The sequence below is a fragment of the Monodelphis domestica genome, chromosome 8 (genome assembly GCF_027887165.1).
Source record: "Monodelphis domestica isolate mMonDom1 chromosome 8, mMonDom1.pri, whole genome shotgun sequence".
NCBI lineage: Eukaryota > Metazoa > Chordata > Mammalia > Didelphimorphia > Didelphidae > Monodelphis > Monodelphis domestica.
Window position 1 is genome coordinate 91,854,463 of NC_077234.1, and position 12,377 is coordinate 91,866,839.

Consider the following 12,377-nt stretch of genomic DNA (forward strand, 5'->3'; position numbering starts at 1 on the left):
ATATTTGGTGAGTTCCTACCTTCTTACACGAGTTTTTACCAAAATTGAGGTGATCCATAACCAAAGTAGCTATGCCCACCTATCAGACTGATTAGAGAAGATCCTAGTCTTTATATCCCTAGAACTGACAGAGCACTGGAACCAGCAAAACTATTTCAGTGTTTTAATTTGGATCCGGAAGAGCCTGTGGGGATATATTTTATAAGCAATAACCTGGAAAGATAATTCATAGAAAGAGGAAGGCTCATAATTAATACTCCTTTCTCTGGGTAGAGAAAATGTATACCCAAGGCATCTTAAAGTTTAATCTGCATCATTAACTTTTTCTCCATCACTTCCTCAAATCTAAATGATCAACAAAATATATCAAGTCCTGGCATGTAGCATTTGCAGATTTAGGAAGACCAGCTTTGGAATCAAAGGACTACGTAGAGTAAAAACTTTACCATTTCTTACATATTCGACCTTGGAAGTTACTTATCATGGATATCAGTCTTCTTGTCTGTATAGTGAGGTGGTTGGAAGAAGTGGCCTGTGAGGTACCTTCCAGATCTACTTTTATGATATTAAGACCCAGTATTATGCATTATGCCATATAGGTACTCACTAAATTCTTGCATAAATGAGATTTATATAATGCTTTAAGGTTTGCAAAGCACTTTACATACATAATCTCTTTTCATCAAAGATTTAGGTGCCATTATTATCCTCATTTTACAATTGAGGAGTCTGAGGAAGATTAATTGACTTGTTTAGGGCCCTACACTTAATAAGTGTCTGAGTCTTCTCGATTTAAACCCAGCCTTTCCTGGCTCCAAGTCCAATCTTCTATCCCCTTGGCCAACTATCAACTTAGATGCAAGAATGTCCATTTTCTTAGCAAATGTAAGATCTATTTGGTGTTAGGGAAAATTGCAAACTTGACTTAGTGTTAATTACTCAGTTATTATGTTTTTAAGAACCTGACTAAATTGTAAATGCCTTGACAAGAGCAAAGATGCCTTATTCATTTTTCATTTATCTCATCACACCTAACAGTTAAAACACAAAAACATTTCTTTTGAATGAATAAATGAATGAATGCTAAGGGCCTTTTGTTATCCTTCTTGCTAGATACCACTCGTTCTAAAAAGAGTTATGAAGAGAATGGTCGAGAGTATCACTATGTCTCCAAGGAAACGTTTGAAAGTCTGATATATGGTCACAGGTAACCAGAATGTCCAGTCATTGATTCAGAATCAAATACTTTTCTCCTTTTGCTTCAGATCTCAACATGAATGAGTGCTTGTTCAACTGAAGTAAATGGATTCCTTCTTTTTAAAACTATTTTTTTTTGTAAGAAAAACTTTGAAATAAAAATAAATACACAGGACTTTGTCAAAATATCAAAAAATTTGTTTTACAAGAATATACATGGATTCCAACAAAATAACAATAAGGCCTTGTTAGTTTTGGAGTTCCCTTTTCCTTTCTTTTAGTTTTGTGTATTTTATAAAATTTTTTGCTATTATCATACATATATTCCTAGTCAAAAGGTTTTTGATTCTACAATATTTTCTTCTGCTTTCTTCCATATTTTTTCATGGTTCTGTAAAAATTAAATTTATATCTCTAATAATAAAAATATTATATTTTATGAGGTTTATTAAGGATCATTAGAAATCAAGGAATAAAGATACAAAATAAAAACCACGCGCCCATGGCTGGTTAGCCATTTCAACCATACCCACCTTACCACCATACTTGCTGCATCATTGCAAAGGAAGAGAGAGCTGTAGGAGGTGTTACTTCCAGTTAAATACCAATCATGATCTTGCCAACATGGAGACACAGGAGAGATTATAGGGAATTCTGGGAAATACCAAGGACTTCTGGGGAATGAAGTCTAGGGTTCAAAATCTCCATTTATACATTCCCCCCTGAGACCCGTGGAAGACTAGTTTCTCCAGTGGGTCTTGCAAACATATTAGCTATGAAATTACAATAATTTGAGGATAAGAGGAAAAGAGAACAAAACCAATAATTGCTAGGCTCATTGACAAAAAGCCAATTAGGGGCAGCCCCCTTTGGCATAAGAGTATACATACAAAACAAATGCATTCAACCCCACACAGTTCAAATCACCACATCCCAAAGTTCACTCTGGATCTTCTGATGCAGCTTGTGGTCTGTGGAGGCATCTTCATGGTGCCTTCTCCAAACAGTTCACTTTCTTGATTTGGAGAGGTATCATGTTTCTTAACCTAAAATTACTCTCAAAAGGAATTTAAAATTTGCAATTTAAAATAATAATAATTATACACCCCCCCCCCCAAGAGAGTGATTGAAAAACACAGGGATCACTTAGGGATGCATGGCTGAGTTATGAGGTATATGAATCAATTGGCAAGAGAAATAAAAAAAAATAAAAAGCCAAATAAAAAAAGATAATTTCTGGATGAAATATAGACTATCAAAGTCTTATGTGTAAGAATTTTAAGTAAAGGAAAAATAAATCTATAGCAGATCCTTGAATCAGGGTCCAATTAAAATGATTTAAGCAATTATGCATTTACCCAATCAATAGCTAGGACCACAGAAAGTTGCCACATTATGAAAGACAGAATAGGGACTAGATTTTTAAGAGTCAGGTAGGAGCCAAATTTGAGATACTTGGTAGAATGTGGGACAAGGAAGACCTGCCTTTAACACATGTTAAATAGCTGCAACCTCGAACCCCAAACAAGTTCAAGTCCTCTTGTCATGGCTCAAAATTTTCATCAACCCCATCTGGATTTGTTGTTCTCTTTGACCTTGTGTTTGATTAGCACTATGCAGTTTAGCTTTGTGCTTCTTTGGCACTGTGCAATGGCTCTTTTTGTATTCTCTTCTCCCGGAATCAGTCAGAATCATTAAGCAAAGTCCCATAATTTTTTTAAACAATCAGTGGCATCATTTTAATAATCTAAAGCTTTATGGGTACATATTGACATTATAGCAAATATATTTTAAACTTATATTACTACAAAATAAAAAAAGTTAAAGAAAATCTTCTCAATACTGGTGACATGTGCTTCAAATACAAAAAGAAGAGAAAAATTAAAAAAAAACTGAAATGGTACATTGCACATGCAAGAAAAAATAATAATGAGAGTTTTAAAACATCAAAAATATATAGCTTATAGTCATTGACACAGTGTCAGCTAAGAAAAGGTAGAATACAAAGGTTTCTCACCAAAAATGAGATCCATTTCCTCTTCAAACCTTCAAACTCTATGTTACAATTTACAAAGCCAAAATAGAAAAAAAGGCTATTTTTTTTAATATGGGCTTATTCAATAATATTTGTTCAGTAGTTATAGGGGAAAAGCAACAGAATATAACAGTAGTTAAAACCCAGTATTTAAACTGATTCAGTGTAACAGAATAATATTGAATACATTAATATATGAACTTAACCCACAAAATTAAATCTTAAACAAAACAATCCGCAAAATACAAAAAAATGCAGAGGCCTTTATAAAACATTACCTCTAGTCTCTTTAAAGTTTGTTGTTGTTGTTGTTGTTTAATCTGTTGAGATTCCTTTTGTCAGTACTGTGGCATTTCCCATAGTGAGGGAGAACATGGGTTTTAGGCATCTCAAACTGGGCAGGCCCAAATGGCAAAGAGTTGCAGGGAGATGAATTTCTCCCCTGAATCTCAAGTAAGATAAGTAAAAGGATCAGTGCACTCAAAAAACATCCTAAAGCTGGAAGCCATTTGAAGTAGGCAATGCACTGCTCTCTCATAGAATACGCCATGCTTTTAATCAACTTCCTGTTTGGAAAAGTCTCTTCCTTCTCCTTGCCACCGCCCCCCCCCCCAGTGCCCCCTGCCATGTGAAGGCTAATTATTGTTTAAGGAAAGAACACCCCATTTTTACCAGTTGGCTTGTGATTCCAAAGACACAGTGGCAGCTACCTAGGTGCAGGGGCTGGACCTGGGGTTGGATGAGCGATCTGGGTTGGAGGCTGGAGATCAGGAGTAGAGTTGCTGGGGCCTGAGGCTTGGGCCCCAGCCATATGAGTGATCTGGGTCAAGAAGGTCAGGAGTGGATGGCTGGAGGCAGGTGCGGGCAGCAGGAGCGAGCTGAATCAGAAGAAGTGGCTTTGTGAGGGTGGGTGGGTGGGTGGGGTGGGCAAAAAGCCTTGACAGGAGAAACATGACTGAAAAAAAATTATCTAGGTTATCTTTAAAAAAAATTTGAGAGTAATTCTTGTCCCTTCTGGTTGCCAAAGTCCTTTCTTAATTTTTTTTGTTCTTCATATTTGTCATTTCTTTTGGTTCCATAATATTCTATTATGCTAAGAATTTGCATTACCATTTCCTAATCACTTCTTAATTTTTCCATAATTTCCCTATATATTTATATTACATACACTGCTATGTATGTTTTTGAACAATAAGGTCTGTTTATCTTTTTAATAAATAACATACTTTTGGTACACATCTTAATGATAGGATCATCAGGCCAAATATTAATTTGGTAACTCTTTTTACATATCACCAGACATCAATTCCTTCTTCATGTACATTCTCTAAAGTCTCTGTGTGGGAATTCTTTGAGTCACAAAAAACATGGGATCCCAGATATTTCATAGTCTTTTAGGAGAGACGAATCAAATTGTAAAATGTAGTCATTTTTCACAAACAGGTGAACCCTTAGGTCTTCTAATTCATTTGGTCCTGCCTAAATTCCCCAGTGATCCCTCTTTTCCAAGAAAAGTGCCCATATTCATTACTTTCTATAAAGATTATCATCTGAGGTGTTTGGTTATATTTTTAGGCTTTGTAACTAATGCTGTTTTTCAGATTCTTGTGATGGACATTTTCATTTTTTCCCCCATCTTTACAGGATGTTGGAGTATGGTGAATATAAAGGAAACCTATATGGTACCAGTGTGGATGCTGTCCGAAAGGTCCTCAATGAAGGAAAAGTCTGTGTAATGGACTTAGAACCACAGGTAGGCCATATATGAAATCCACTTCTCAAGTTTCATGACTTTGTAGGCTTGAAAGATACTTAAATAAGAGGTAACTAGGAGAGTAAAAAAAAGAGAGGCTTAACATCTGTATTAGAGTTCTGTTGTGTCAGACGTACAGCCTACTGCTGGTTTGATACAAGAGGGGAAACTTCTTTCATTTATAATGGATGTTCCCATTAGCCTCCATTCCCTTAGGATGTTTCATTTAAATTCATATTCATTTAAAGATCCTGCATAATATTTTTCTTTGTTAGCTACTTGCTATTATAAATGCCTCTCTTCTTAACACTAATCTACTCTCAGTGGTACTTTATAACTATGAATAATGCTGACAAGAATCAAAGCTATGGAATATAAAGGTCTTAACATCATATATGCATTGTGAGAATCTTGCAAGATAGGAAATGGAGGTAAAGGACCGATCCTAAAACTCTAGAATATTTGAGGAAGGAGAAGACTAATAACAGAGGGAATCAGGTAGGGTTTCATAGTGGAAGTGGCAGCAAAATGAAGCCTAGAAGCCTAAGGATTTGTAGTGATTGAAATAATAATAGTTAACATTTATCAAGCACTTATTTTGTGCCAGGCACTGTGCTAAGTGATTTGTGAATATCAGGTTGCTGCTAGCAAAACATTTGGCCTGGAAGGAAGGAATAAGAACTAGATCAGGAAAAGTATAATGATGACTACTTGTACATCCTAAAGGTATTAGGGAGCTACTGGGGCTAAGGGAGGAAGGAAAAAAAAAGGAAAGGAGGGAGAAAAAGAATTATATAGAAATTAGACCACTGGACATGAGTCAGGAGATCTGGATTTTAGTTGTCTGTCATTTACTTGCTCTGTAACTAGGGGCAGAATTCTAATTTTTAGTAAGTTTTTCCTTAAATTTGGTTTCCTGACAACCTTTGCAGGTTGTTCTTGGTGTAGTTAAGGCTTCAAGAAAGTTCAAGAAAGATGTGTTTGATCCTTCTCCTGTATAAGTCCTTCCAATATATAAAGATAGCTTTTTCTCATGTGGCACGATCTTGAAGCCCTTCACATCAAGGCTATTCTTCTCTGTTCTCCAGTTTATCAAACATCCTTCTAAAAATGCTACGTCAAGAATGGAACTCCAGATATGCTTGGATCAGAAAAGATCCTATCATAGCCCATTCATTTTTTAATTGTGGAATATCAAAGAGCTCTACCTATATTAGGAGAGGATAGATTTTTGAATATAGGGAAAGTGTCTTGTACCTCTCATCTGTAGCATTATAAACAAATTCTCTTTAAGGTCACCCTTCTGAAGATCTCACCAAGATTATGCCAGTTAAAGAAGGTGTTGGTAAATATTCAACAAGAGCTTTTAGACTGTACCATTCCCTTAAATTTGTCACTGACTGGTGCCATCCTGATTCAAGATCAAGTATGGAGAGAAAAAAATAGCTTTGTGACCACCACCATTGTATTCACTTAGACACAAAAACTATAAAAAAGAACATCCTCTTATAAAGTTTGATAACTAATAACTTTCTCATATAAATGACTACAATTAAAATTACCAATTGTTAACCATTACAACTTCACGTATTCTTTTTCAGCTCTTTTAAGTGGTTGGGGTAAGGCATATATATTATCTATCTATCTATCTATCTATCTATATATGATGATAAGGTTGTTACTATCTAAAAAAAGTAAATGTTAAATGTGCTTACCAGAAAGTACAGAAAACTCACAACTAAACAATTCTTTTTAAGAGATGTGGTAAATATTTTTTTGAATTGTGTTGTGTAGAATATTCAAGTGGCCCGAACACATGAACTGAAGCCTTATGTGATATTCATAAAACCATCCACCCTGAGTCGTATGAAACAGTCTCGGAAAAATGCCAGGATTATTACAGACTTTTATGTCAACATTCAATTCAAGGTGAGATTCAGGGAACTGGAAAGTTATATGCCTCCTATCATTTCTACTTAACCAAACACTCTTTTGTTCGGCTTCTATTGCCCAGAAATTTGATTTTTGTTTCATAAACACAAGGACTTTATGGCTTTCTAATGAACATCACCTTTAAACATTTAAATATCAGTGCCACAAATGAGATTATTAGTGAGACAGAAGATTTCTCCTCTGTCTCATTGTTTTTCCTGTTCAAGTATTCCTCACTTTAAGGAAATCTAATGCCATATACTAAAATTAATTTATGAAACAGAAATGAGGCCATTTATTCACTTTTTAAAAAGAATTCTTTTGCTTTATAAAAAGATTCATTGAAGAAGTGGTACTTTAAATACCTCCTATTTCACTTAAAATGATTTTTTAACAATTTATTGTTAAAAATTCTGTTTTGTAAAACAACAAACACCAGTATTAACCTACATATATTATTTTCTTCATATTATATTTTAATGATGTTCTTCATAAAATCTTGATTTTCTTGGTTGTAAGAAATATCCATGAGTTAAAATGCCAATTAGCAAAATGAAAAAAGGAAGAACTTTGTATATGTAAATGTTGCTCTGGCAGTTTGTTGTTTAGCCCTGTGTAATCTTGGGTAAATCACCTAATCCCTTTGGGCCTCAGTTTTTGCTGTTCAGTCACTTTTTAGTCATGTCTAACATTTCATGATCCATTTGGGGTTTTCTTGGCCAAGATGCTGAAGTGGTTTGCCATTTCCTTCTCCAGCTCATTTTACAGATGAGGAAACTGAGGCCAAACAAGGTTAAGGGACTTGTTCAGGGTCATACAGCTGGAAGTGTCTGAAGCCAGAATTGAACCCAGGAAGATGGACCTTCCTGCCTCCGGGTCCAGCGCTTTATCCACCATCCCACCTAGCTGCCTCTTTGGGCTTCAGTTACTCATTTGTAAAATGAAAAAGTTGAGCTCGAGGATCTCTAATATCCCTTCTGGCTCTAAAGCTATGATTCGATGACCTCATTGGTCTCAAATGCATCTTAGCAACTTACCTGCCAGACTAAGGAAGTATTCTTTTTATTTGCATTGTGTATATTCACCCTAATTCTCTCGGCTGCAGGATGAAGACCTACAGGAGATGGAGGATGTAGCTAAAAAAATGGAAACTCAGTTTGGCCAGTTTTTTGATCAAGTGATTGTGAATGACAGTTTGCAAGAGGCATGTGCACAGTTGTTCACTGCAGTGCAGCAGGCCCAGGATGAGCCCCAGTGGGTCCCTGCCAATTGGATTTGTTCTGACTCTGAATCTTAACAAGGAGTCCTCTCCATCTCACCCTCTCAGTGCTTGATACTTGTATCTGAATTTGAAGGAAGTATTTTTGCAAAGAAGATTTGAAACAACATTAAGAAACAGCTAACGCAAAAATAGCATTTGGTCTCAAGCCTGTAGAACCTTTTTTCTGAACCATTTCGGCCCCCCACTCCACCCGTCCCTCCCTCAGTTCTTGTAGTGCCAGGACTTGTTCACTTCACTATTAAAAGTATAGATACACCAGGCAGCTCTGGGAATGGAGAGCCAGGCCCACGGGAGGTCAGGGGTTGAAATCTGGCCTCTGACAATTCCTAGCTGTGTGACCCTCGGCAAGTCACTTAATGTCCATTGCCTAATTCTGGCTGATCTCTTGCCTTGGAACCAATACACAGTATTGATTCTAAGACAGAACTTAAGGGTTAAAATAGAACTATGTATATTTTAACCCTTACATCTATATGTACGAATATATATGTATACCTGATTTAATTTTATAAATGTGTCTTACATTACTGGGTTTCAATAAAACAAACATGCTCACAATCACCCATCTGGAACCAGATGTAGAAACTCCATTAATAAATTTAGATCATAAAGGTTTAGGATAAATGGTTAACTGATATCACACATAATCTTTGTGGAGGTCCTTGGATGTGAGGCATTTTTCTAAGTAAAGATCATTGCTCCATTTCTGTGTTTGATTATATAAAAGTTTTGTGGTTGCTTCACATGGCTCTTTGACCAGGTAATCTATCTATGATGGATCCATTAGGGCACTCATATAGACTCATCCATGCAACTCTTCTCTACAGCCTCCCATAATCTTCCACTGATAATGCTGGGGATTTCCCTCTAGTTTTCCTGACATTTTATAGACATCTGTGAAATACATTTTCCATTCACTGATTTTCCCTTCATTTAACTGGCCCATATTTTTTCCAGTCATGCATTCGTCTGAGAGCCTTTATATCATTTCTCCTTTGAAATTCTTCTCAGATCTAGAGATCTTTCCATTGCCCTTTGGGTCATAACAATCAAACTAAAAAAAAAATTGTTTACCTTCTGTCTTAGAATTGATGGTATCAGTTCCAAGGCAAAAGGACTAGGCAATTGTGTTAAGTGACTTGTCCAGGGTCACACAGCTAGTAAGTATCTGAGGTCAAATTTGAAGTCAGGTCTTCCTGACTCCAGAACCAACGTTCCAGCCACCTAGCTGACCATTTACATTTGTGTGACCTCTAGGACAGAAGCTTCGTTAGGTGTCTGTGGCTCTCAACAGACAAAAGTTCCCTGCCTTTCTCCTACACAGCCCAGAGCCTGTGGGGACAGAGGTCAGCAGATGTGGTCCTTGGCCATACTCTATTCACACACATACCACATACACACACAATTACATAGACCACACACACAAAGGATTCAACCTCCCCCCGCCCCCAGCACACTTGTACAGACCGCACACACAGGGCTCATACATGGGCAAACGGAACACACCCAGAGGCGCATTCTTCCACACTAGAGCTCTACGATCCATTCATAGGAGAAGGCTCCGGCACCGTGGAGGAAAGGAACCAGAGCCCGGAAACGGGGCCTCCCAAAGGGGAGGGGTCTAAGCAGCACGCGCCAGACTGGGCGGCGCAGCGCATTGCAGCTGGGAGTCCGGGTCTCTCTACTTCTCCGGGCGTACCCACCTCTCCCTCCCCCGCGCCCGGACCCCCTGGGGCGGAGGCGGCGCGGGGGGGAGTAGGATCGAGGCGGGAGCTCGGACTGGGTTGCGGCGGTTGCGCCAGTGGCTCTCTGGGAACCGATATGAGTCCCGGGCCCCCGCAGGAAGAACCTATCCCGGTGAGTCGGGGCTGGGATGGTGCTGGGCCGGGTCGCCGTCTCAAGGCAGCTGCCTGGTTGTGGAGGAAAGGCAGGGGATCCCCGCCCCGCTCCCCAATTTGGGCGGACTGAGGGGGATGGGGGTTGGTCCCAGGAGATGGGTGGGGTGCGACGCCGAGACGCCGAGATCGTGTGTTGCTATGACGACGCCCCGCCCCTACGTTCCCAGACTGCGGCCTGGACGGCCCTTTCCCGCCTCCCTTGTCTCGGATCGCCTCCTTAATCCCACCCGTCCCAAAGTGCTTCATCCTAGGCGATCCCATCTTCGTTTGCTACCCTCTCCCTCTTCCTTCTGAGGTCAGCTCATACCCATCCCGTCCCTCAACCCGCTGAGCTAAGCAGGCTGGGGCTGCACTCGCCCCCCACCTCCCGGGGGACTTGACAGCTTGACGCTATGATACAGCTATCACCGCCCCGTTCTCGTCTACGTGTCCACCTCCTAATGGGCGGGGCTAGGGCTCGATTCCTGCCCGCCTGCGGGAGCCTTGCGGGCTTCCGGTGGCTTCTTCTCTTAGAGGTGGACTTTAGATGGTATGGGAAAGAAACAGGCGGTAAGCTTCCAATTGCTTTCCTTTGTCTGTGGTTTGGGGAGGGATGACCCGAGTAGCTGGTTTGGCTTTGTTTGATGAAAGCATCAGTTGGCTCTGCCTGACTTCAGGGTGAAATTCTTCTAATCCATCCTCTGACACAGTTCTGCATTTAATCCTTGGAAGGATCCTTGTTTTGTAACAACTCTGTTTCAAACCCCTTTAATTATGTCACTGTGGTTATTTCCTCTGATGCTTTCATCTTTTATTCGTTTTTATGGTGACCATCTGTCCTCTTATTTTCAATTAGTATTTCTGTTAGTATTAATATATTAATGATCAAAGGACAAAATTTAGGAGAAAAGTAACAGTTAACCTTTTTGACATACAGTATTGTTACTACACTAAACAACGGGAAAGATATTAGTGGACAATGTTTTCTTTTGAGAGATCTGTGATTTTATTGGTATAAGGAACTTTATTTTAGGAAAACACCTCTACCAATGCAGATAAGTGCTTTCTTATGAAGACTCAGAGCAGTGGTCTACAAAGTGTGCACACACCAGGAGGGTGCATAAGATATTCCATTGGAGTGCTAAGAAAATATTAAGTCCCTAAGCATTTATTAAGTGTTTACTATGTGTTAAACATTTATTAAATGAATGCCTACTATATATCGGGCACTGTGTGGAGTCCTGGGGATACAAAAAAGGCAAAAACAGCCCTTGCCCTCAAGGAGCAAAAAATCTAATGTTAACTACCACCTTGCTTAGCTGCTTTCCTTCCATCCTTGCCAGTGCCTAGCTTGGGTAATGATGGATGGCCAGCTAAGAAAAGTAGGTTGGGGAGGAAATCATTCTTCACCAAGGCCTTGCATCCCTCTTGCCTCTTTTTGACAAAAGTACTGCCTACCTACTAATACCCTGAGTTTAATCCTCATGTCTCCAGATTGCAAATATGAATCCGAAAGAGAATCTCACCAGAATCCAAAGTTCTAATTAGGAAGCCAAAATCCAGAGAGCCAGGAGACACTCAAGAATCCATCAAGAACCTTCAGTGCACATGAGGCTACCAGAACTCATGCTGAAGGAGTGTCCCACTGCAGTGCCAACAAGCACAGAGAGGGTATCCTTACCAAAGAACCAAGGAAGGAATCACTCCACTCACCATCACAAGCCAACACAGGATCCAGGGAAAGTCTCTTCCTCCAGTTGGCTCACCAACGCAGAGAGGATCCCTGAATCCTCGAGCTGGCCTTTTTAAAGCAGTTTTCTCAAAGTTACTTCCTGTCATTCTCCCACTTTACAGGAACCAATTGTAGTCTTTCAGTTTGCCTAGCACTTGGGGAGGGTGGGGTTAGGAGGTGGTACAGTGGCCTCTGGAGTTGTCACCCACTCTAGCAAGTGACTTGTGAACTCTCATACTTAGTGACTAGTAAGGTACTAAGTAGGGGTACTTAAGTTTTTGATTGATTAACTTAAAAGTTGCTGGTTGATAGACAAAGAGTGTTTGATTCACTCTTCACAATATCCATAAGTCTGGCCCATGAGTACTTTGTCAATTAGAGTCAGCTTTTTATTACATCTTTAATACCTTCATGATTCATTATACCTGAAACTCTACAAGTCAGGTCCAACTCTTCATGACCCAAGTCCAATACTGGAGTAGTTTGTCATTTCCTTCTCTAGCATATTCCAATTTTATGAATGAGGAACTGAGAGTGTAGCAAAGAAGGAACTTGGAATTCAATTATTC

At 39.2% G+C, this 12,377-nt stretch overlaps 2 protein-coding genes across 2 annotated transcripts in view; both read left to right on the forward strand.

The window, feature by feature from the left end:
- MPP4 (MAGUK p55 scaffold protein 4) overlaps nt 1–8,940 on the forward strand; it is a 61,240-nt gene extending 52,300 nt beyond the window's left edge. Inside the window, exons 22-25 of the mRNA XM_056808494.1 lie at nt 1,114–1,207; nt 4,877–4,985; nt 6,780–6,914; nt 8,023–8,940. Of these exons, the coding sequence (XP_056664472.1) occupies nt 1,114–1,207; nt 4,877–4,985; nt 6,780–6,914; nt 8,023–8,214 (530 nt within the window). The 3' untranslated portion in view covers nt 8,215–8,940. The remainder of the gene's footprint in view (nt 1–1,113; nt 1,208–4,876; nt 4,986–6,779; nt 6,915–8,022) is intronic.
- The window catches only part of TMEM237 (transmembrane protein 237), a 32,024-nt gene continuing 28,394 nt past the window's right edge, over nt 8,748–12,377 (forward strand). The window contains exons 1-2 of the mRNA XM_056808495.1: nt 8,748–8,777; nt 9,613–10,056. Of these exons, the coding sequence (XP_056664473.1) occupies nt 8,748–8,777; nt 9,613–10,056 (474 nt within the window). The remainder of the gene's footprint in view (nt 8,778–9,612; nt 10,057–12,377) is intronic.